Genomic DNA, 27,183 nt, shown 5'->3' with positions numbered 1-27,183 from the left:
TAGAGGAGAAGGAAGGTTCTTCAGTTGTGGTAGTTCTCCAGCTGTTGTTGATCGATGCAGTCTGCCCCATGTCTCCTTTGTGGAAATTCTGTTCTCTTCCCATTCTTGTTTAATAACTACGTGAAATTATTATCTGTATGCCATCTTTATCTTCAAGCAACTAAGTGTTGCTATTGAATAGTTTTTTCAATGCCTGGAGGATGTAGGATTCTGAGTGAGGAAGAACTAGTTGAACTCAACTCTAAAAAGACCAAGTGGCTTTTACCTTTTATGGTGTCCCAAATCCAGAAATTTTCCATCCTTAGTTCTTGATGGGATTTCACTGTCCCAGACAAAACTATTATGTAATTTTAGGAACTTTCCTAGACTTCTTAGAGTTCAAGAACAGATGTCAGTCTTGGCTAGGAGATCTTCGCATGTGTTAGGTATTTGCATACTTATCTGTGATTGGTTGAGCTGTGGAAGCGGAAAAAACAAACAGGCATCACTGGCTGAAGCTGTGGACAGTTCCCCTGTAAAAGGAGCAGCCGCAGCTCGGTTTTCTCAGTCCTGCACAGAAGCAAATAAAGAGTTTAACTGACCTGAGCTTCTTGCGTCTTCACTCTACCCATGATCTAACACTGGCGATAAAGGTGGGATCCTGAAGCAACAAAGGACCAGATCAACCAGCGACCGTGTGGCATTGGCAGCTATTATCCATGAATAACAACCAGAACAATGTCAGGATCCAACATCCTTCCAGTGCCCTTCGATCTGGCCATGGAAGACTTGGAGTCCTACATAGACCAATTCCACATGTTTCGGGAAGGCAACAATCTCCTCAACATCTCAGAACAGAGCAAGAGGCTGACTTCCTCATGCACTGTGGATCCACATTATTCAAAATGGCCAAGGCATTATCATCGTCCAACGAACTGAAGACAATGGCCTGGCCTGACCTGGAGCAGATCCTTGAGGGCCCATTACATGACCCAAGCATTGTGCCAAGTGAGACAGCACAAATTCTACCGGCAGGACCAGAAGGAGGGAGAAACCATCAGCAAGTTTGTAGCAATCCTGCGAGAGATTGCCGCAGCATGCGAATTCCTCAATGTGGATGAAGCAATGAGGGATCACCTGGTTTTAGGACTCCGAGACCTAAACCACCTTTGTTGGCAAAACCAAAAATAACATTCAAGGAGGCCCTAGAAGAAGCCTCTGCCACAGAAGCTTCCCAACAGGTGGCCGCAGCAATGAGGAAGATGAATAAGCCACCACCACAAAGAGAGACAGCCGCTATACACCACAAGGGCATCAAATTGGAATCAGACCTGGATGAAGATGAAGAAATCCACCAACTATGGTCAGAATGAGCCCCAAAGATCTAAGACAACGGAAGAAAGAGTTTTCATTGTGCAAAGGAAACCACCCACTGTCAGAATGCCGTTTCCAAGACACAATCTGCCAGAGATGTGACTGGAGAGGGCACATCATGAAAGCCTGAAGGACAGCCCAGCCAAGCAGCTGATGACAGAGGCAAGACTCACCACCACAAACCAGAACAAGCCAACCCGGAAACAGGCAAAGCAACTTCGGCTGGAGCTGGAGAAGCGACAAGCTGATCATGGAGAGAGGTGAGACGCACCAAACAGTGACTGTGGGCCATTCCAGTGCAACCAATGCATGAAAGGTACATGTACAAGTACAGATAGAGGGAAGACCATGCCAAATAAAAGTAGATTCTGGACCATACCTGTTGATTGTCTCCTGGAATGCTATCAAGCAGTTAAGAGCCAGAATAACAAAAGACAAACTCAAACAACAGAGACTAACCCTAAAAGATTACCAGGGGAATAGAATTCCTGTAGTTGGGATCGGCAAGTTCCGGATACAATTCAAAAAGTTTTCAGGTTATCTATCCCTAACCATAGTAGACCAGGACAGAATTGAACCTGCTGGGATTAGAATGGTTCCAGCCCATGGGAATTGAGGTCACCGGGATAAACAGCATCACTGAGATCGAGTGGGAAGACATGCTGATGGAAGAATTTTGGGACATGTTCAATGGACAATTAGGCAAGTACTTGGAGACCCCCATTTCATTTATCTTAGACCACAACATTGCCCCCATCTGGATAAAGCCGAGGCGGGTCCCTCTTGTCCTATGATCAAGCACTGAAGAGCAGTTAGACAAGCTCATCACCCAGGGGATTCTGGAACCAACCAACGATGCAAAATGGGAAACCCCAATATTCACACCCATTAAGCCAGATGGGTCAGTGCGCATCTGTGCTGACTATAAGGCCACCCTGAACTGCATCTTACAACAAAGTGTATACCCCATTCCGGTGGTACAACACCTCTTACTTTCCTTGGGGTGGGGAAAAATCTTTGCAAAGCTCGACCTTGCCCAAGCTTACCAGCAATTACCAGTAGATGAAGAAACAGCGGAAGCCCGAACAATTGTCACACATAAGGGAACATTCAAATGCAAACACTTACAATTTGGGGTCAGCATAGCCCCCAGGCTATTCCAGAACCTCATGGAACGCCTCCTGCAGGGACTAGAAGGAGTTGTACCCTACTTCAGTGATGTCCTAATATCAGTCAAGGACATAGGCCAATTACAAGAATTCCTAAGGCCATGCTAAGCCGTTTCCAGGAGGTGGGGCTTAAAGTCAAAAAAGAGAAATGACAACTAGTAGCAAACAAGGTGTGGTTCCTAGATTACCTAATAGACAGCTCAGGCATACACACCACTGAAGGCAATCTATGAGCAATTATGAAGCCCCCACACCAAGAAATAAAGCCGACCTACAAGCTTTCTTGGGACTTCTTAATTTTTATAATACATTTTTACCACAGAAAGCAATGATAGCAGAACCTTTACACAGATGCTTGACAAAAAAGCAGCCTGGACATGGGGGCTGAAGGAGGAAGCAGCATTCAAAGACATCAAAAATATTCTTATATCAGACAGCGTACTGATACAATACAGCGAGACAGTTCCACTGATTCTGAAATGCGATGCAGCACCGTTTGGGATAGGTGCAATAATCAGCCACAAACTGCCAGACAGAAAAGAAGCCCCCATAGCATTTTACTCAAAACACTATCCAAAACAGAAAGAAATTATAGCCAGCTCAACAAGGAAGCATTGGCCGCAGTAACAGGAATCAAACACTTCCACAATACATCTATGGGAGAAAATTCACAAGCTGCTGCTGGGAATAATTGCAGGAAACCAGGCCACGCCAAACATCCTGTCACCCAGAATGATAAGATGGACAGAATTCCTCACAGGATACAGTTATGACCTGATACACAGACCCAGAAAGAACATAGACCACGCCGACGCACTCAGCAGATACCCTCTGCCAGATCTAGACGAGGATCCAGCACCATCCACAACCACACTTCTTATAGAAACTCTCGAAACCGTTCCACTGACAGCTGCAGACATTGCGAGAGCCAGCACAAAGGACAAAACCCTGGCACGGATTTTGAACTGGGTGTAGAGGGGATGGCCAGAGGGAGAAACAGTGGAAGAAGTCAAACCATTGAAAAAGCGCCAACTTGAACTATCAGGTCTGAATGGGTGCCTGCTATGGGGAGACCGGGTGGTTATCCCAATGAAACTAAGGGAAGAAGTGTTAGAAATGCTTCATGCGGGGCACCTGGGGATTATTAAATGAAATCGTTGGCAAGGAGTTATATATGGTGGCTGGAGATGGACAAGGACATAAGCACCTGGGTGGCAACTTGCACAGCCTGATAAGAGTCCTGACCAGCACCCCCCACTGCACCCACACATGGGAAACCCCATGGGGCCCCTGGTCTAGGTTGCACATAGATTTTGCGAGGCCACTGAAGAGACACACATTCCTGATAATGGTGGATGCGTACTCCAAATGGTTGGAGGTCAGCCTTATGCAATTCACCACAACCGACGCAGTTATTAGAACCCTGAGAAGACTTTTTGCAACGCATGGATTGCCCGATGTGATAGCATCACGGTTCACAGCCATTCAATTTGAGGGGTTCTTGGTAACACATGGGATAAGACACGCCCTATCTGTCCCAGGGAACTCTTCCACGAATGGCCAAGCAGAGAGGATGGTTTGATCGATGAAGAATACACTAACAAAATTGGACCCAGGGTATACCCAGGCAAAAATAGACAAGCTACTAAGCATACAACATGTAACACCAAGTGCAACAACTAACAAAAGTCCTACTGAGCTATTGATGGGGAGGAAATTAAGGTTACAATTAGACAGACTACATCCACAATACAACATAGACAACCTATTGGACTATTCCAGTAGGTGCCGGACATTCCAGCTGGGCTACCCAGTATACGCCAGTAATCTGGTAGGCAAGCCAGTATGGATACTAGACAAAATAACACAAATAACAGGCCCCTGATCCTACAGGGTCAAGACCAATGGTGGCAGGAATTGGAGGAGACACATAGATTCACTCAGGGAGAGACAGGCAAGGGGGACACCAGAAATGATAGATACCCTCAAGGGGGAAAGGGAAAACCCACACACAGAAACACAAATAATAGACCAGGCCCTAACAACTAACGAGCCCTCAACAATTAATACCAACTCCGGATTACCAACTCCAAGCCCGGACAGAGAGTGTGATCACATACATACAGTCCAGTGACAGGTCAGCGAAGCCAGGGAAGAACTGGCCAGGGAGAGAAGTGAGAGTGCAGCCTCTAATGCCAGAAGCTTCCAGGAGGTTCCAACAGGAGAACTCAGAGAGACAATAAATCCATCTGAACAGTCCGCGAACTCAAGACTGAGTTGAAGACTGAGTTGAAGACTGAGCTGCGCAGGTCAGGTCACACCCACAAGAGCCCCACAAGAGGGACTATGTACACACTAGGGAGTCCCAGATTGGTGAATCTACACTAGTGGGGAGGAGTGTTAGGTATTTGCATACTTACCTGTGATTGGTTGAGCCACGGTAACAGGAAAAACAAACAGGCATCACTGACTGAAGCCGCAGACAGTTCCCCTATAAAGGAGCAACCATGGCTCAGTTTTCTCAGTCCTGCACAGAAGCAAATAAAGAGTTTAACTGATCTTAGCATCCTGCATCTTCACTCCACCTGCAATCTAACAGCATGTATTCATCTTGTGCATCAATTTTGCCTGTTCCTAGACCAGGAGACACTGACAATTACTTGTGCCTTGACAATTTCCTAAATGGATTGCTGCAATTACATTCTACTTGATAATTCTTGTGAAAACATGTTGTAAGTTGCTACTGATCCAGAAAGCATCAGTGTGGACACTTAGGAACTCATGCCAATATGCCCCTATTGCACAACTATTCCAAGATATACATTGACCCCCAATAGGCTTCTGGATACAATTTAAAGTGCTGGTTACTATCCATAAAGTCTTGAACCATGAAATTGTGGAACTGTCTTTCTTCAGTTGTTTCTGCCTGGCACATCACATCTGGTGAGGTGAGCATGCCTTGACTCTAATCTAACAGGCAGTGCCATTGGCAGAATTCTGTTACAGTGTTTGCTCTTTATAACATCACATTCCCTGACATTTGTGATGGCATTTTTAAGTCCTTGAAAAACTACATGTTCCCTTAGGCACAGTTGGCCAAGTCCATTGGTGTAATTCTTTAAAAATGTCTGTGGTCATGTGGGCTGACTTAGATGGTCCTCAGATGCCATTTTGCTGTGACTGCTGTTGATATTGTCTTTGTTTTAGGTTTTTTTTTAACCTTATGTTTATTCACCAACAGTTTCCATTGTGCGATTGGAGGTCATATAAATTGATTAAATATACACATACATATGTACATACATCCAGTTATTTTAACACTCTTTTATGTGGTGAATATGCAGTATGTAGTTTGGATGTAGGATGAGGGTGAAGGATTGTTCTCCAAGCTTGTGGGTTGGTTTCAGAACGTTTCATTACCAGACTAGGTAACATCTTCAGTAGAATTTAGGAGGTGTCAGTGTTCTTCTGGCTTGACACACCCAACACTTGAAGCCCTTATAAACAGAAGAACACTGACACCTCCTAAACTCCACCGAAGATGTTTTCTAGCCTGGTAACGAAACATTTGGAAACCGACCCATAAGCTCAGAGAATGAACCTTCACGTTCTCTCTCTTATGTGTATACACACACCAGGATTTAGAACTCACACTATCACTAAACTGTGTTAAATCTTGTTGTGAGTGAGTGTTGCTGGGATAGATATTTCTGCATGTTCTCTTTCTGATTCTTTAATACAACTAGTCCTAATTTATCATCTGCCTTATTTAACAACCATTCATCATTATGACAGTGATAAAAAGGTAACTTTATGACCAATGTTCACATTTACAATTTTCACAGATCTATAAAGCAAAGGAAAACTGAGATAAGATCATAAGCACAGTTGCAGTTTCTCAAACTGATTGTTTTGCTTAATAGCCGAGTTCTGATTCTCAATTGTGATTGCTAAATGAGGACTAACTGAATCATTCATATTACAATCAAACCAAGTTGTCTTTTGAGCATAAGAAGAGTACGCCACATCATTCCTATTTCCTGTTTGTAGAGTAAAACTCTGACAGACAAATATTGATTTCTATCAACACTCTAGCCCATATATAATGCAATCCATTTTTAAAACCACTCTTTAAAATGTTAAATATATTTCCTTTGAAGGTCTGTGCCATCAATCACACTTGTAAAGAGCCTCAAAGCAGAGGATGAGCTGAAGGCATTGTAAGAAATCCTTAAGCAAATGCCCATCAACCTGGTCTCTGACATTTTATAAAGGCTGAAAACATGAATGCTGTTGAAGGTCGTTTTGTTTGTGTATAATCAGGGTAGCAACACACCACAGCCCAATCCTGAGTCCCCCAATTAGCAAGTAGGTTACAGTGTCTGCCTCCTGTTCAGATCTTCTCATGGGAGGATCTAATTCCCTTCTCTACGTGAAATGAAGCCTGCAAAAATGTCAGGACAAGTAACCCAGCATTTACGTTTACTGACCAAAGAAAAATGAAAATTGACTGTTGTTCTTTCAGACTGTGATTTGAGGCAGTCTAAGTGCTGTTTTGAAGACTGAACAGATTAATTTACAGCCTACCTTCTAGCTTAATAAGAAAATTATATCCCAAGGGTTCCCAAGCATGAATGCTCTAATGAAACAACAAGAACTAAGATATCAAAGATTCCAGTCACTTTCTTTCTTCATAGTATAATTATCCCTATTACAGTGTGTTTTTTAATCTATTCCAGTTTTGGTGCTATATAATGACATGGATAAAGAAACTCCTTCTACTTCTTTTAAATAGTGAATACATGATCATTTTAAGATGGAAGAAACATTTAGTTTAGGATTTGTTTTAGTATTAGGACCTGGTGATGATAGTTATAAATCATCTCGTTCTCTTCTCTTGGTCCTTTACATTATAACTAATGTTTGGTGAGAACAAATCCTAGAAAAGACCACTTCTGATTATTGATAAATCACTCTGCATAACACTAAATGTACTCTTTTAACATTAATGTTCCATAAAATGATATTTATGCTATAATTGGTATTTAGATTCTTTTTTCAACAAATCTCAGAATAATTTCCACATTTTTTTTATTATTCTAATAAGTCTCAGTTCTCATTCTTGCTTGTGGATTAGAATGGGCACTGTAACATATGCCCTCTATGTGTCCAAACATCAGTGAGATAATTATTTTGTATAGCTTAAAGTTAATTAAATCAACAACCTTATTTAGTCTGCTGGATGAGTGTTTAGGAATCTGTCTTGGGACTATCTTGTCATATTTTGCTTATGAGACTTGTTGTGGTATCTAATGCAGCCCTTTTGCTTTCTCCCATTGTCCATCGAAGTCTGGTGCACTTGCAAGCTTTGTTATAATCATCTCGCAAAAGCTAAAAAGTGCTGGTTTGAAGCTAAAAAAAAGTTTCTACTGTTTTGAAAATGCTTACATTTTTTTCTAGAAAGAAAAGTTGTCATTTTCCCCACAGTGCACCATGTTCAGCTTATCTTTATCTAAAAGGTTGACTTCAAAGCCCAGTGTTATTCAAGATATAAATTTCAGGTTTCATCTCCAGAGAACAACAGAAATGATGAAATTGGGGATTGTGAGACATTTGTACTGTACTGTATTGTTCACATAAGATGTGTGTGTGTATTTGCTAATGCTTCAGTTAAATCTACATTTGTGTTTTTACATATAATGTGTTTTGTCAGTGTTGTATATAAGTGATTGCATGACCTCTGTAGATGCCATGTGCAAAATAGTAAATTTGTAGAAATATTTATAACAGGATCCGAGGTGCTGGTGACCAAACCATCCTATAGAAGTGTCAAGGAATGCTAGGAAACTTGATTTAAAGTTTTTCATTTTATAGGTAGGATCTTGCTATGAACTTCACATAAGACAGTATTTAACTGAGGAGTCATCAACTTTAGAAAGAGTCTGAAGAGCCACGAATTGCTATTAATATTGTTGAGCCTGAAAGCTAAAAACATTTCAAGTCTCAAAAATACATTAGCCTACCATTCCAGACAAGTGGTTGTAAACACACACTCATTCATAAGGGATAAGCGCTTTCTACAGCCTGGAGGCCTATTTTCTGCCAAGTTCATTTTTCACAGTATACCTGTGATATTCTGGAGATTTTCAGTCTCTGAGTCTGCTGACTGAGAAGTAGAATATTTATCAGTCTATTATTACTTGTTTTGTTGGTGGGAAAAGGAAAAAAATAAACCTTGCTTGACCAAAATGAGACACGGTCATCCTCTCAAGTCTAGGTCTATACTGCATTGTCTGTTTTCGGTGTTGTACCACCAGTGGGGAATAAAAGCCCTGCATATAGAAAGCTTGCCATTTACAGAGAAAGCTGAGGTAATATAGCTTGTATTGAGCATTTGAGTGATTTGTTTCTTGTTGCCAAAGAAGTTTAGCCACGGAGCAATTTTAAATAATATAAAAATCTATAAGAAAGGAGGGGCATATAAAGAATGAGGATAGTGGTGCGGAGAGAAGACTTAATTTTATACTGATCTCAAAGCCTATTTTAGTGCTAAGGCTTTTTCTGGGTTTGGGACTTGTTAAGAAAAGCATGCAGACTATACTTCCCTCCTTAGAGAGGAAACACAAGCTATAGGAGCATACCTGAATTTATGTGAGAAGAACATGGGGGAGGATCTGAGATTTTAAGGTAAAATTGAAGTTGGTTTCTCCATCTGAGCAGAAAAGCCAAAATGAAAACAAGCATAAGACAGTCATAAAAGTAGTTTAGCACCCCTCCTCTTCTCAGTTGAGATGCCATAAATAGCAGTATCTGGAAAACAAAGATTCCTTATTTTGATTTAGACTGTTATTTGCCATAACCATAACCACAAACGAGCAGAAGGCTGTGTTTCACTGGTAATAGCTTTAGGCTGTCTTTAGAGGTACGTTAAATCATCTGCCCAACAATCAGCACAATTTAGTGTTGCTTGATAGGGTATTTCGCTAATATTCAGGCAATACGAAGAAAAAAGTGATAGTGGTCAGGCTTTGAATAACTATGACATACTGTAGTTGAGCTATAAAATTAAAGAAACTATTGTTAATCATGGCTATTTCCCCAAAGTACTAATTGCCTAGAATGAAGAATAATAGGAAAAGGAAGAGTAGAAGGAGCTCAAGCCACTGTACAATAATAGTTACATTCTCTTCCAGTATAGGAAATTCTGCCTAATCACCAATATCTCAATTATGTGATACTGATATGGATGTGAACAATAGAATACAGGTAGTCCTCAACTTATGATGAGAATTGAGCCCAAAATTTCTGTTGCTAGGCAAATCATTTGAGCCCAAAATTGCGCTAAATGATCTTTGCCCCATTTTATGGCCTTTCTTGCCACCATAAGTGAAACACTGAAGTTGTTAAGTTAGTAATACTGTTATTAAGTGGCTCTGGCTTCCCCATTGGCTTTGCTTTTCAGGAGATTGTAAAAGGTGCTGACATGAGCCTGGAACTCTGCAACAGTCATAAGTATGAGTCAAATTCAATGTCTGAATTTTGATCACCTGACTGGAGTTGATGCTGCAATGGTCATAAATATGAAAAACAGTCATAAGTCACTTTTTTCAGTGCCTTTGAACAATTACTAAATAATTATATGTCAAGGACTAGCCATATAAGAAAATATGACAGTCTGTAGAGATTCTGTCATGCCCCCCGTCGCAGTCTGAATCTGAGGGGGAAGACGAACAGCTGACAGAGAGTGGGAGAGTGGCTCCATTGGCTGTGGAGGAAACTGGGGAAGGGCAAAGTCAGGCTGGGCAGAGCAGGGGAGAGGTAGAACAACGGAGAGGGGGTTCAAATGAAAATCAAAGCCCACCCTCTCCTCATCGTAGGGCATTCAGGGAAGAATTTAGAAGAGAGCAATGTGGGTTACGTGGCTTTCAAGGAAGGAAAGGGCCCCAATTCCCTTCACAAGGCACACCTGGGAATGGAGGTTAAAGGAGAGGCAGTTGGAAGGGATGTTTGTCAGGAACAAACACTGAATTCACCTGGTGTTGTGAATTTTAGCCTGCATGCCTGGCATTCCTTTTGTCTGTGTGAATTATTGCCATGCTTCTGTGTGCTTATCTTGCCTTATTGGAATTATTGGACTCATTATCTTGCCTGCTGGAGTGATTGATTGCAGTCATTCTTCTTACAGCATTTGGACTGGAGTATCTGCAGCCAGAGGCTGTAATAGGTTCATTGGAGAGCTTTTCTCCAGGCCAGAGAGTAAATGGGACATTGGGGACAAAGTTGGAGCAAATAAAGGGATCCATACCTATTCTTCAGCTGTGTTGCCTTCATGCCACTCCCTGGGTGATCACAGATTCCCAGTCATCCAGGTCATGGTTATCCCAAAGGTGTTTTTTTAGGAGGCAACTGGACTTTCTTGTTTGTTCTTTGAAGACGATTTGCTTCTCATCCAAGAAGCTTCTTCAGCTCTGACAGAATAATGGGGAATGGAAGGATTTATATTCCTTACAGACAGCTGGTCGTTTGCATCCTTTTAGAGGGTTGTTGAAGCACTTGGAGGTTTATCTGTGTCCTCAGGGTCACTTGAGTAGTGCTCCTGGTTCCTGTAGTCTGCAATCCCTCTGGAAATCTGTTCATACTTCCACACAAGAAAGTATGACCTTAGCCCTAATTTTGCTTGCATGTTTATCATACAAAACATGTCTCTGGATTAAATGAAATTCTGACGTTTCTATTTCCAATATCGAGCAAGTGTCAGACAGAAACCTTGGGTTGCTTTCAAACATGGATCAAGGTCAAACTTCATTTGCTTATATTGGGTATACAATAGAGGTGTATTTCTTCTCTACTTAAAACCTTATTTTAGCTATCATGCTTGGGACTCCATTGATAAGCTTATATAGTGTCTGACTATTCTTACTTTGAGTTCTCTTATGGTAGTGAATTCCATTTCTTAATAGTATTTCCTGACTTTAATCCAGATTCAGCTTCTCTGAATGATTTAGAGTTTTAATATTATAAGACTTGTGGATCCACTATTATCAGGTTCTTTCTGCATAGTGTAGCTTCAATCAGATTTTAATATATGCATGAAAAGTTGCACATGCTCTGTGCAAGGAGCATAACTAACTTTAACTAGTAGGACCAAAATACTAGCATATAGCACTAGCCTTAAGCAGTATGACCAACACTGTAGCATTAACTAACATGACCAACATTCATACATATTTATAGTGAGAAAATATTCTATTTTATAGCCGGAGCCTCTGTGATAGCTTTATAAGAGTTCTAGGAGTTGAGATAGAAAGGATTTTGTAGATTGAATAGATACTAAGAAATAATGGAACAAATGTGTCCATTTCTAAGAGAAATCAAACCACTGGTGGTTAATGTTGGTGGCTAGCTAATATTTGTTTTAGTTGGTCATATTAATAGGAGTCCATAGAAATTAGATTTGGCCCACTTCAGCTGCATTAAAAATAAAATAAAATAAAAAGTATACATTATACTTTAAAGCAAATTTTATTGATGTTTCTAACACTGGCAAATTTTAATGAAGAAATTTAAAAATTTTGTCTAATGTGGAAATATTAAAAAGTTCATTGTAAAACAATAGCCAGTAATATAAATGTGGTTGGTGATTCTCCTAAGAAAGGTTAACAAGTTGAAAGTCAAATTAAAAACACAGTGGTACTTAAAAATCAAAATTACTGTGCCTTAAGCATTTTTAACTCCACCCCATGCCATTGCTTATAAGCATGTGCACAGCCATGTACTTCAGATGATAGGAGGTTCTGGTCAAAGTGGTGAAGGCTTCTAGAGTTTCTCTGCTCCTTCCTTTTCTGGAGAGGCCTGCTGTTTTGGTTGACTTCTTTGCTTTCCAGATGTTTTATGTGAAGCTGTGTTTCTTTCATCTCAAATTTTGATGGCATCTATGCCCATTATCATGCAATTTGCCTTGGTATCAGAAAAACAAAATTCCACATCTAACCAGGAGCAAATGATCATCTTGGTTTTTTACCAGCTTTGTTTTCATTTGTATGTAATATTGAATCTTGAAAGATCTACAAAAAGGAGTTCGGTATTTTTATTATATTAGGTTTTCTTGAACCTGATCCTCCAGGTATCTTGGGCCTCACTTCCAGGGGTGGGATTCTACCAGTTCACACCTATTCGCTAGAACCGGTTGTTAACATTCTAAGCAGTTCGGAGAACCGGTTGTTAGAAGAAATTACTGGCCTAATCCTGTAAGGAAGGCAGGAAGGAAACATTCTGGTGTTGCTTATAGAAACTGCATCTCCGTTAACCCTTATTACATTTTTGGCAGGACTAGACTTCCTGTCTCTGGAACTTCTCTGGAGTTTTTTTTCCCCCTCCTTTGCTGGTACTTTGCTTGTGTTGAATGACCATTGTAAAAAGTGATTTATGACTGTTTTTCATACCTACGACTGTTATAGTATGCCCACAGTCACAGAGAGGCCAGGCGAGGAGATGCATACCTCGATGTGAGTGATGTTGAGTTGGCCATGCCCAGCCAGTAACATGACCACCAAGCCATGCCCACTAACTAAACCACACCCACAAAACCAGTTGTTAAAAAATTTGAATCCCACCTCTGCTCACTTCCTATAAAGTCTGGTCAGATAAACAGTATTGTCTTTGGATTATGGGAAGTGAAGTCCAACAGATTCACAACCTAAGGATTATGAGTCGGGAAAGCTTGCTTCTGTGATAAAGTATTTAAATAGTGTAAAATAGTGATGCAGTGAATTGACTGGACTTAATCAAAGGCCCCAGAAACTATATAACTTGTAAAAATCTCAATGGAACATGCAGATTTAAGCAATGTGTAAGACGGGGGTGGGCAAACTACGGCCCGTGGGCCGCATCCGGCCCGTTGGTCAGTCCAATCCGGCCCGCCCCTGAAAAAAAATCAGTGGGCGTGGCGTATTGCCCTGCGCCGCGTGGCCCCCAAAGCTGCAAAACAGTGCGGAGCGCTCTCGGGGTAGGAAAGAAAAGAAGAACTTTGCAAAGGCCTCGGCTGGGAGTTCGAAATCACGTTCGAGTGCGACCTCTCCGAAGGTGAGTCCCCGCCGATCCGCCTTTTTTTTCTGGGCTTTCAGGCTTAAACTTTGCAAAGGCAAAGTTTGCAGGCAGGAGCGTCTTCCTGCCGAGGAGCGGGAAGGGTTCCGCCCGGCGGGCAGGTGGGCTGCTTGGAGCGGTCGGGCTGCTTGGAGCGGGCTTCTTGGAGCCACCTAAAGCTAGGCTGCTGCTGGTGGAGCCTTGCCCTGCCTTGGTGCCCCGTTTCCCGGCTCGGTGGTCCTGCTCAGGCGGCACTTTAAAAGCCCTCCTCCTCGCGTATGTACCCGACGAGCTGCTCACCACGACGGCGGCTCCCAGCAACTTGCAGTGTCCTTTTTCCTCGCAGGCGCTCACGCCTGGCCCCGAGCCACGCACAGAGGGGAAACCCGGAGCGGCGTCGGGTCGCCTCCTCCAAGCAGCCTGCCCACCCTCCGGGCAGAACCCTTCCCGCTCCTCAGTGGGAAGACGCTCCCGCCTGCAAACTTTGCCTGTCCAAAGTTTAAGCCTGGAAGCCCCAGAAACCCGAGCAACTTCCCGGCAACTTTGGCTTCCTTTCAACTCGCAGGTGCTCGCGCCTGGCCCCGAGCCGTGCAGCGGAGGGAAGCCCGGAGTGCTGTCGGGTCGCCTCCTTCAAGCAGCCTGGGCCAGGCACGAGCACCTGCAAGTTGAAAGGAAGCCGAAAGTTGCCGGGAAGTTGCTTGGGTTCTCGGGGCTTCCAGGCTTAAACTTTGCACAGGCAAAGTTTGCAGGTGGGAGCGTCTTCCCGCCGAGGAGTGGGAAGGGTTCTGCCCAGCGGGCGGGCGGGCTGCTTGGAGGCGGTGACCCGGCGGCGCTCCGGGTTTCCCCCCGCCGTGCGGCTCGGGGCCAGGCGTGAGCGCCCGCGAGTTGAAAGGAAGCCGAAAGTTGCCGGGAAGTTGCTTGGGTTTCCGGGGCTTCCAGGCTTAAGTTTGCACAGGCAAAGTTTGCAGGTAGAAGCATCTTCCCGCCGAGGAGCGGGAAGGGTTCTGCCCGGCGGGCGGGCTGGCTGCTTGGAGGAGGCGACCCGGTGGCGCTCCGGGCTTCCCCTCTGCCACGCAGCTCGGGGCTAGGTGCGAGCACCCGAGAGGAAAAAGCAAGCCACAAGTTGCTGGGAAGTTTCTCGGGTGCTGGGAGCCGCCGTCGTGGTGAGCGGGTCCTCGGGCGCGTACGCAAGGAGGAGGGCTTTTAAAGTGCTGCCCGAGCAGGACCGCCGAGCCGGGAAACGGGGCACCAAGGCAGGGCAAGGCTCCACCAGCAGCGGCCTAGCTTTAGGTGGGCTTGGATGCCCCTGAGCGCGGGTTTGCTGTTTGTTGTCTCCTGGGACTCGCGTTTGGAAAGCGTGGAAAGTAGTAGCAGGAGCAGCCGCGGTGTTATTTTTTCTCTTTATATAATATATATATACATTATATATATATAATATATATAGCTATATTATAAAGGGCCCATTATAAAATGCAGCAAATTATATATAAGAATATTATTTTTATATATATATATATATATATATATATATATATATATATATATATATATATATATATATATATATAAAATATTAATATTCTTATATATAATTTGCTGCATTTTATAATGGGCCCTTTATAATGGCCTTTAGTAAAATTGGTTCAGCCCTCGAACACAGATCTGATTTTCCACGTGGCCCCCGACAGAAATTAATTGCCCACCCCTGGTGTAAGAGATCACTTATTTTTCACTTAATCCATGTATGCTATAATAGAATGCAACACTGACCATATCATAACTCAAAGTGAACTTAAAGGTATTCACAAGTAGGATGTGCTTTACAAGAGACAGCTGATTAAAACTAGTCTAGCTGAAAGCTTTTGAATGGGAGAGCTGAGTGATGAGGCATAAAGAGGTAACACAGAGTAATCTTATGAATTTACCTTTACGAGAACAGGTAGTTCTCAATTTAGGATCCTAATTGAGCCACAATTTTGGTCACAAGCTGTGACAGTCATAAAGGGTGAAAACACATAACCAGACCTGATTTTATGAACTTTTTTTGCAGTGACACTTTATTTGAAAATAAATGCTGATTCCGGAAAAAATGTAAATTGCAGTCAGTATGACATGGATGGTGCAAATAGTCATAAATGTGGGTTGGTTGTTGAGTGCCCAAAATGCAGTCATATGACAGTAGGCAGGTTGACATAAGAACTTTCAATCCAGGATATAAAGTAGTTTTACTATTTTTTGCATTTTATTATTTGTTACTAGTAGCTTTTTTCTTGAATATTGAACTTAAGTTACGTATGTTTATAGTAACATTTTTAATATTACAATATTCCATATCTTTTGGCTGTCTTTAATTTTTTTGTAAACTATAAAGATGTGGAAGTTATAATGCATAAATTTGCTGAAAGACTTCCTAGTGCATAGGTATATAATGCAATTGAGTATTGTATATTCTTATTTTTCTTCCAAGATGCTGATATCTACAAGAAATAGCATTCTCTATGCTGATGCAGAACAAGATGTTTGTGAAGCTGTCTCTTTTAGGAACTTTAGATTGTTAGTTTGGGATTGTGAGATGAATGTAAAAATATTTCACAATTTATTTATTTGCTGTTTTATCTACTACATTGCTACTGATACAACATTCTATACTGTTCCGTTATCTACATTTTATCTACTGCTTAATGATCACATATGTAATAGCATTAATTACACTACTTACAGTTTTAAAATATATCATTTATCCATGTATTAATTTGGCTTTTTTAAAATTAGGAGCTGGTTTAAGCAAGCTATAATTTAAAAATAAGCAATCAAATAATATCACTCTTAGTGTTCATAGTTAATGTATATCCATATGCTTGAACTGCAGAGAATATTTTATATAAAAGTTTCAAATCAGTTAATTAGGCTTTGAAAGATGATTCAATGAGAGAGTAGGATCCCCACAGGAATCTGTATGATTCCCTCCCTGGTGTTATTCAGAAAGTCACTGAAAACTTGGCTGATCTCCCAGGCAAGGTGGTAGTTGAGTCTCTGTTTTGCTTGTTACAGAAAATTTGCCTTCTGGGTGTATACTATCAGTTTCTCTCTCTCTCTTTTTAAATTGTTTGTGCTTTTTTAAGTTGAAGCCACCCAGAGTTATGTCCTTAAAATTCCATTAAATAGTGTTAAATAAAGTATTATATTACTTAGACTTTCTGAAGTCAAGTTCACAGACCCTAAGAATGCTTATGAGGTAAGATTTTTGAGTGTCCTTTTTCTCCCTTTTTTTCCTAGGTGTTTACGAAATATGGGAAATGCTACATGTTTAACTCAGGAGAAGAGGGGCATCCACTGTTGACCACATTCAAGGGTGGGACAGGCAATGGATTGGAGATAATGCTGGACATTCAGCAAGATGAGTACTTGCCAATATGGGGAGAAACAGGTGAGAGAAAAAAATATTTGTTCTGTTTATCTGTTGCCGTATTCTTCATTCATACTTGCTGATCTTCAGAATTAAAAATAAGAAGTTGTATCAACATAGTCCAGTATAATGGAATTGCAGTTCCTATACTTCCCAGATTCCAGCAAATGTTGGAATTTCTTTTAAGTCAAATTTGCCTCTTGTGATTTATTTAATCCATGTAGGATTTCTTTATCCCATCTGTATTCCTTAATAAATAACTCAAGGTGATGAACATACATAAATACTACCTCCTTCTCCTATTTTCTCCATAACAAGAACCCTATGAGTTGTGCTGAGCTGAGAGAGAATGACTGGCCCAAAGTCACTCAGCCAGTTTTCATGCCTACAGTAAGTAAGACTAATATGCATAGTCTACCAGGCCATTCTCTTAACCACTATACTAAACCTGTTCTCAATAAAGGTTTTTTTTTTGCAAATGGTACAGACATGATTCACCAGTATCTTCTTTCAAAATATTTCCAGTTCACCTATAGCCATGATATTCCCTGATAATCTTATCACCTAAGTGTTAATCAGGCCATACCCTACATAATCTCCAAATTAGACAAGATCAGACTGATACTATTACCAGCTCAGAGTGCCTCCCATTTTTATGCTATTAAAATTACAGCAAGGACATGTAAAGTCAGTTTGTCCTGTTCCCAGCTATGACTATCACACATATCTGGAAAATTCTGAAACAAAACATATCAGAGACAAATGCTCCTTGTGTATCTCCAGCATTTCATATTCAACAACATACTCCTCTCACAACCAAACCTAGAGCCCATTTGAATTTATCACAATTGGGTCCTAAATATATTCCACATGTTTGGAAGGTATAAATAAATAGTGGGGAACTGATACAATCCTGATTTAAATGTTAGATCCTTTCTCCTATTAGAAAATTGATAGCCAAATTGAAATGCAGTTAGTTATTTCACTGCAGTTCTCTGAATAAAACATTCATGGAAAAGGTTACATAAATGTGCATGCGTTTCTGAAAAAGGACAACACAGCATTTCATTAAATAATTTTTATTGCTATTTTTTTATCATCAGCCGATCTGAAAATAGACTAGAATAACCTTGATGGTAAGAAAATATAGAATATAAAAACAAACAAACTTGAGAAAATTTTCTTATTCCTAATTATTACCATGGTGGGAGTTTGATAACATCTTATATATAGGAAATGTTCAACTTATGACCACAATTGGGATCAGAATTTCTGTTGCTAAGTGACAGTTGTTCAGTGAGTTACTCCTGATTTTTTTGCCATGGTTATTAAATGAATCACTGCAGTTAAGTAAATCATGAAGTTATTAAATAAGTCCAGTTTTCCCACTGATTTTTCTTGACAAAAGCCGGTTGGAAAGGTAGCAAATGATGATCACACGACCCCAGTATGATGCAACCAATACAAATACATCCTGATTGCCAAGTGCTAAAATTTTGATCACATGTGGGGATACTACAATTGTCATAATCACAATTATTGGTCATAAGTCACTTTTTACAGTGCTGTTCTAACTTCAAATGGTTGCTAAATGAATGGTTATAAGTTGAGTACCACCTGTAAGCAAAAATAGATATGGTTTACTCTGTGCTATTATTTATTCTATTTTTTTTCTTTGAATGATTTACAATTATCCGACATTGTTTAAGAGGAACAAGAATTTGAATCCGGTTCTTCCCATTTTAAATGCAACACTGTCATTTTACACATTATCATCAATAGAATTTAGACCTCAAAGCAGAAATCCAAAATAGTTTCATATATATTAGGCATATATTGACTCTTTCTTCAGTAAAGGTAGTAGTTAGCATTTGAAAGTGATGGTGGACAGGTGCTTTCTTTAAGATATCTCTCTGCTCTGCCGGAGGAGCAATCAGGTTTTAATATTAGCAGCACAAGAATAACAGCAGTGTACAGAGATGATTTTATCCTTGTGGTGCAGAAGACAGCTATGTGGACTGTTCTGTGAATTTTTCAGTCAGTACACATTATACCCCTGCTCTGTGAGCTTCACTGATTACCAATATGCTTCTGGTTTTAATTCAAGGTGCTGATGATCTATAAAACCCTTCATGTCATGGTAGCACATTTTTTCAGGAACTACTCTCCCAATTAAACCTCTTATTAGGTCTGATGGAAGACACGTGCTCTGAGTGCTTTCTGTTAGGGAATGTCCACTGGAAAATTCATCCTTCCAAAGATTAGATTGCCCAAAACTGCCAGCTTTTCATAAGGCCTGAAAGATGTGGTTTTACCTCTGGAGATTTGACAATGCAGTAGAACCTCTACCATGGTTATATATTGGTTGTTGGTAGTGTTTTTTAATACTTCAATTACTGATTTGTTGCATGGATTCTATATGAATATATTATATATATTCTATATTCTATATTCTATATGATTCTAAACCCAAGCATTTTCTTACCCAAGAGGAGAATGTCATATACAAAGAAGAACTGATTCCTAAACATATGCAAAAAGTCAAGCTTAAAGGAGTATTTTTGGAGAACCTAAAAATGAGTGTGTGGATAGAAGACATAGTAGTAATTGTCTTATTTGTTAATGTTTTGTCTTGCCCTTTCTTGGAAAACACATGCAAGAGAAATAGATTAGAAATTGGCTGTTATTTGACCAAGTTGCCAATGACTTTGAGCTGGAATTTAATTTCATATCTTTCCTATCTGTGCTTATTCTTCTGATGACACCAACTTGTCACCACAGGAATTGAAAATATTAGGAATAGACGAGATGTTGAAAGTACTTGATCAGATCTTCCACTTCTTTAATTTTATTTAAAAGCTGTTAAGGGAGTATATGTGTGGTGAGTTGGGACTCGCATTATAGGGAAAAGCAATTTAATTCTTTTTCATCCTGTTTCCCAGATGTAACTCTGCCCTCTCTCCTTTTGAGTTATGTGTTATGCTACAAAAATATATTAGATAAATTATTTTAAAAACAGTGTAAACAATCAGAAGGCCCAGTTACTGATCTTCAATATCTTTAAATTGTCCTTGTGCTATGGAAAAATTAACCAGGGTGGAATATTTCCCCAACAGGATTCCAAAAGCAATTTAGGCTGGCAATACTGGTAGCTGATGATAAGAACTTCTAAATCCTATCAATTATTCTGCCTTTGCTTTGCATTATAAGGCAGCCATGAGTTTCTTCTTTCTAGCTACTGTAGACTGGACTAAAATCAGGAGTTCCATCTCTCAAGCAATGTGCTCTGTGCAACTCCAAAACATCTGCGTATTCTTACAAGGAGTAAGAAATTTAATGTGAAATATGAAGTCTCCCAGGCCTGGGAATATAATGATCCCTGGAATCAGTTCCTTATCTGTTCATGACTCTAGAATTGTTGTGCTGTTTCAGTCTGAACAGCTTGTTTGCAAAGAAGACCATTAGAGGTTTTCTCTTTCTTTCTAAGTGCTTTGTTTTTTTTTAAGTGCTGTCTTCTACTCTCTACCATTAGAAACTGCTTTCTGAACAGTCTAATCTAGGTCTATAACTCTGAAAGCCATCCTTTGTGCCCTACGTCTGGCTCATCAAAAATTCCATTAGGTGAAGGTATTCCAAACTGGATTTTTTATCTTTTTACAGAGGTAAGCATTCTCTCCAAACTTACAAATGATGCATAATTGATCATCTTATACACATACAGTATATGCATGCAACACATGTACTTACATGTACGCATGCATATATTGATAAAAGTATTCAGCAGTGTTGGTTGCCATAACAACATATACTTTGGTACAGAATTGAGGAGATCCAAATACCAGCATCAAAATATGTCATGACAATCGATGCCTTTTTTTTTCTCTTTCCCCCCTCTCCCTGAGATTTTAGGTGTTGACTTATGGACAAAACAAGATTTGAATCTCTTGAAAATACAAGGAAGATGATAATGTATAAGACTCTGGATTTTTCAGTTTGCCAATATATCTCTTTTGATATTGTTATCAAAGGAAGGGACTATTTAAAGTTTGGGAGTATTATAATTTCTGTTTCTATCCTTCCCCAAAGGGGAGAAATGTATCAGCTTGCTATATGGCTATTTGTTTTTGTCACGGATATCAGTATTTGGCAAAAAGTCTGCATTACAGTTCGGAAAACTTTAACCCCTCTAAGATTATAGAACTACAAATCCCAATATTTTCAGCCTACTTGACCAATGATATGTTTAGCAAACTCCAAAGAACATACCATAATAAATCTTCATTCCCTCATTCCTTCTGTCCATGCATATTGAACAGCAACTGTCAATGCATATAATGTATCAGTATGGGAAAATTCTAGTTGGTATTCATAATTTTTTGAATACGTGGCTTGTGCAACACAAATAATACAATGTCACAGTCTATAAAGAATTACATTATGTTATGTCTCCTCTTGGAAATTCAAACGAACAAACACAAAGCAGCCGTTTCACAATCAAATCAAACTGAAGGAAAATAACAAGATAACGGCTGGCAAAAACTGTTAGGACTCCCCTTCAAAATTCAAACAAACAGAGATCTCTTTGCAGTAACGTCCTCATTCAAAATAGTCATTTTGTTTCTGGCAAAAGGCACCAGCTCAGCTGTGTCCTTTTATACCCATTAAGGCAACGTGCTAATTAACTGGCTTGCCCTTCAGATTAACGTTTCCTGGTTCTGACGTCAATCCACGATCTAACAGTCATCAGATTCAAAATTCCTAACAGGACCGATCCTTCCAATCACAACACTATCCCCCACCGCAGGGCCCTTCCCCGAGTCTGATGATTAACTTGACAATGTTTCGTTGACAACCCCACTCTGTCTCCCACAGCCAATGGAGGCGTCGCTCGCTCCAATTGTCTCAGGTGGTCTACACATTGGAGACTTGGAAAAGAAATACCGTTCTGCGACCAAGCCACCAACGGATTGTGCAAACGCAACCAGGACATTCCGAGCACCAAAGGGAGATGAAGGTTCGAGGTGATATAAAACCTATCGCCTCCTCATGATCCCCAATGATCATACGCACTGGCTGGGTGGCGAAACGAATGGGCCCAGACTTGAGCTCACGCCCATCCACGGTTTCCACCTTAATGGGTGGATGTACAGCAACCAATGGGATCCCATAGTGCGTAGCAAAAGCTCGGTCCATAAAGCTGGTTGTAGCCCCTGAGTCCACCAACGCAACAGCAGGAATTCCCTCCTTCTGTGACTGTAGAAAAATTCGAGTGTCCAAAAGTAAATGCCGAGGAGGGCCAGGATTTACTTCAGCAATTTGAGGTGGGGATGTGAAATGTGTCCGACCTAGGGTTTCCTTGAGATCAGGTCTACCCTTTTTTCCTGACGAGCCAAGAGTGGTTTCAGGTACGGGTCTGCGGTTCCCTCTCCGTTTGCAGGAATTAACAAAATGTCCCAGACCCCCGCAATAAAGGCACAAACCTTCCTGGAACCTTCTCGTACGTTCTCGCACCATTAAGCGAGGGCGGAGTGCGCCTAACTCCATCGGCTCCTCAACATTAACCGTGGGTTGGAAAACTCTCGGTGGCGTGGGTTGTGCACGAGAAAACGAAGATGGTTCCATACCGAGCCGTTTGCGTCCACGTTGCTGTAAACGAGCTTCAATTTGTAAGCACTGAACTATCAATGCATCCAAAGTTAAAGCCCTCTCTGCATGGACCAGCTCATCTTTGATGGCATCAGACAAGCCTTCCTGGAATGCAGCCATATGAGCCGGTTCGTTCCAGTTGGAATCTAAACACAGCAAACGAAATTCTGCAACGTAATCCTGCAGGGAACGTTTCCCCTGAGTAATGTCCCATAACCGTCTGTCCACAGTTTGTATCTTAATTGGGTTCTCAAACATCACTCTCATTTGTTGAAGAAAACCCTGGAAATCATTCAACAACGGGCTATCTTGAACTAACAAGGGAGTAGCCCAATTAGCAGCCTGCCCAGATAAAAGACTAAGAATGAATCCTGTCTTGGCCCGATCATTTGGAAAGTTTTCAGGCCTCAAGGACATAAATAATTGACACTGCCCCAGAAATGCCGAAAACATGTCCATTTGCCCAGAAAATTTCTCCGGCATGGATACTGGGCTTTTCCTCACAGGAGGGGCAGGGGGAACAACAGCAGGGCTTGGTAAGCTGGAAACATAATTCAGCAATTGTGTTACCTGATTCTGAAGCGTCACATTGCTTTGCAGTAGCTGATTAATTTGTTGTTGCTGCTGCTCTACCAAACGCTGCAGTTGATTTAAATCCATCTTGCTTGAAAGATGGTTTGTTTAGGCCAGAAACAATAATGTTATGTCTCCTCTTGGAAATTCAAACGAACAAACACAAAGCAGCCGTTTCACAATCAAATCAAACTGAAGGAAAATAACAAGATAACGGCTGGCAAAAACTGTTAGGACTCCCCTTCAAAATTCAAACAAACAGAGATCTCTTTGCAGTAACGTCCTCATTCAAAATAGTCATTTTGTTTCTGGCAAAAGGCACCAGCTCAGCTGTGTCCTTTTATACCCATTAAGGCAACGTGCTAATTAACTGGCTTGCCCTTCAGATTAACGTTTCCTGGTTCTGACGTCAATCCACGATCTAACAGTCATCAGATTCAAAATTCCTAACAGGACCGATCCTTCCAATCACAACAACATTATATATGTAGAACAGCTTTTGTGCTGTTTGATGAAAAGCAAAAATTCGATAGAGGTACCTTTCTCCAGTATGTTTGTGCAGGGATGGGAAAAGCTCCACCTGTGAATTTCCATTTTTATCCTGTCTTTATTCTTTAGGGGAGGGAATAGACTGAAAATACCTGAAAAGTTGGCAATTATAGCTCCACTGACTATGTAATTGAAAATAGGTAACCTATTGGGTTCTACTTCCTTTTCAAAGAAAAATGAGACCTGAAATTGTTACCAGATCATAATTTTGCATATAAAAAATGTTCTCAGTTCTGTTCTTGCTATCTCTAGAGAATTGCTGCTGGTGTTACTGACCTTCCATAAACTTTTGTGTGGTTTGGTTTGATTTGAAGTAGCTTCCTATCTGGGTTGGTTTGATTATTTGATTATTTGTGTCTCTGCTGATGATCTACAGCTTGTTTGGAAAGAAGTGGATTTGAAGGTCACAATCTATAAAGTCTCTGGCCCTTTCCCTTCCCTTTCTAAGGAGTTTCAATTGAGGAAGCCACTCTGTTTAGTCTCTGACAAATAAGCCAAGCCCCAATGAGGCAGCATAGGCAGATGGCGATGTCTATTTATATATTATAGACCTTGATAAGGATGATTTCCAGATTTACACATGGAAAACTTTCAGTAGCCAATAATCCAATTGGGGAAGGCTTCAAGATTGCACAGTGGAAAGCTCTACACACAAGATGTGTAGTCCCTTCCCAGAACTGAAGAAGCTTCATGGATGAGAACTGAAACATCTTCAAGGAAAAACAAAGTGCAGTTGTCTTTTGAAAAAGCATCTTTGGGATACACACAAAGAAGTACTCAGATTCATAGGAAAAAATAATATGCTATGGAAAATGCAGATTTTACTGTAGTAATGTTAGTGTTAAGATTTGAATTACATAAATACATTTTTTCAGGGTTTTAAAAGATAATGAGTAAAGTATGCTGAAATTTGAAACATTAAATTGTGTTCAAGGAAAATATCATGTAAAGAAAAAGGAATCTGGCAAAAGAAAATGCATCAAGGATCTCACCTTGACCAAAAAAATATTTACGTAGAAAATGTATATGGCTACCTATGTAATGCATGATAATCCTATGTCTCTCATTCAGTAAAAAAAAGAACAAATATGAATCTGACAACAACACCATATAGCCCAACCATAGTGCTACAACATTCCACTAATTCCATATTTACATTTGCTAGACTTAGCACAGCTCTGGTGAAGAGTGAGGACCCTCCAAATCTCAGGAAAACAGACTGTTCTAAAGAGTTAGGGGATCCATAGAAAAAACACATCTCTGAGGCCCAAGTAGATAGCAACATTTAGGGGAAAGGATATGGAGTGCACCACATTCTATCTAACTTGGTAGGAATGAGCAAGTACAATCAGGAAGAGGCAGTCCCACAGATAAACTAGCACTGTAGAGTATATTGGTGATAACCATCATCTTGAATCTCACCCAGAAAATAATTGGAAGCCAGTGAAGTTTATGCAGCAGTGTTTAACAACATTTGGACAGTGTCAAGTAGTTTATTGCTGTTCTGATTATGATTTTGCCAATATCTTTCTCTGCGGAATAACTTTTTCATAGTTCTTTGTGATCAGAAACTGGTCCTTAGTCTTGTAAATCTTTGTGGCAATTATTTTGTCCAAAGTAGGACTTGGATCTTGGATCCCTCTTTTCAACTTCTTCATAAAACAACCTCAGATCAGAACCAACAATCTTACAAGAGGAAGGACACTTTTCTTTTAAATGATCTTAAGACACTGTATTACTAGGTAGCAGTATTTAGTTGTAGCCATAAAAAGGTGACAAGGTTCTTGATTTATGTTGCTGGGAATGCTAAAAGTGCTGCTGGATGAGTAACGTCCTTAAAAATGCTACAAGGCAGAAGAATAAATAAAATTTTCAGAAGTGTTAGAGGAGAGAGTGTTGGCCTGAGAATTTGTCTCTAAGCCAGCTCTAGCTGCCCTTGACCTTCATAAGGAAAGCAAGAATGTCACCCAGAGGAACATGCAAATGTTCTCTCATCTCATTACATTTTGGACCTTTTCCTAATGAACAGAGAAATACAAGCAATTAGCTGTGTTTTTCCAGAGAGAAAAGGTCATTGGCATTTTCCTTCTCTGCCAGTGGCCCAGACACCATAGAAAACAAAGTGTCTTGGTCTATTTTATGCACTTACTCAATTGATGTGAAAGAGGTTCAGTGTACTTATTCTACATCCTGGATCTAAAAGTCATGGCTTGTCCATTAATAACCAACTGATATTCCCCTTCTACCTTCCTCCATTCATAGAAGTAGGAGGTAATCAATTTGTGATCCCCTAATTACAGTATTACATAATTCCAGCTTGAACATGCTTCCTTATTAGCCATGTTAGCTGGAGTTTCTAGTTCAACAATATCTGGAAAACCTTAAGTTTACTTGATATATGTTAGTGAAAAAACCACTATAAAATATTCTAAGGGTACAGTCTCAGTTAGGTTTTTACAGATGAGCCTGCTGTATTATACGTGGTTCTTTCTGGTTAGAATTAGCCCACTGTCAGGACTCCAATATGCACCCCCATTCAAAACATAAGTCTCTAGCCGCATCTCTCAGAGTAAAAAAAGATTGATTTATTAGGAGACGTATTTTTAGTTGACACCAATATCTTTATCTGGCCTTTCTACCATGCATACAATACAAACTTGTTAAGCCTTGGGATCTCCAACTCTTTAACTGCAACTTGTCAATGCAGCCACTAATCATGGAGGATGGAAATTATGCTCAGTCATGTCTGGAATATGACCTAGGCCCTAACCCTTGGCTAGACATATTTCATTTGTTTGTACCCAAGCTCTGGTAACCAGAATAAAACGGTATAATTAATGTTCTTTCTCTGCATGAGTTTGCCTACCTTCTTAAACTTTTGCTCTAAGAATAAGCAAGAGCTACGTCTTTGGCAAGATTTTCTTTTAGCTGCACAAAGTGATCGCTGATGCACTTGAATGAAAAAGTGCTGCTATTGACACTTATTTTGTCCATTAGCCAATTTTCATTCTACCATCAGGGGTGGAATTCAAATTTTTTAACAACCAGTTCTGTGGGCATGACAGTTGGTGGGTGTGGCTTGATGGTCATGTGACTGGGTGGACATGGCTTGATGGTCATGTTATTGGCTGGGTGTGGCCAACTCAATATCACTCACATCGAGGCACGCATCTCCTCGCCTGGCCTCTTATGACTGTGGGAATGCTGCAACAGTTGTAAGTGAGAAAAATGGTCATAAGTCACTTTTTTCAGTGCCATTGTAACTTTGAATGGTCACTCCACACAAGCAAAGCACCAGCAAAGGAGGGGAAAAAAAACTTCTGAGAAGTTCCTGAGACAGGACTAGTCCTTCCAAGAATGTAATGAGGGTTAACGGAGAGGCAGTTTCTGTAAGCAACACCAGAA

General features: G+C 40.6%; 1 protein-coding gene across 4 annotated transcripts in view; it reads left to right on the top strand.

Annotated features, from left to right (window-relative positions):
- PRR29 (proline rich 29) overlaps positions 1–27,183 on the top strand; it is a 614,550-nt gene that overhangs the window by 494,652 nt on the left and 92,715 nt on the right. For all 4 annotated transcript variants that reach the window (XM_087918467.1, XM_087918468.1, XM_087918469.1 and 1 more), the window contains exon 2: positions 16,881–17,031. In XM_087918467.1, the coding sequence (XP_087774593.1) occupies positions 16,881–17,031 (151 nt within the window). The remainder of the gene's footprint in view (positions 1–16,880; positions 17,032–27,183) is intronic.

This window comes from Pseudonaja textilis, chromosome Z (genome assembly GCF_049901715.1).
Source record: "Pseudonaja textilis isolate UNSWEBS1 chromosome Z, rPseTex1.2, whole genome shotgun sequence".
Taxonomy (NCBI): domain Eukaryota; kingdom Metazoa; phylum Chordata; class Lepidosauria; order Squamata; family Elapidae; genus Pseudonaja; species Pseudonaja textilis.
The sequence above is the reverse complement of the archived record's forward strand: the minus strand, read 5'-3'. Positions and strand labels throughout refer to the sequence as shown.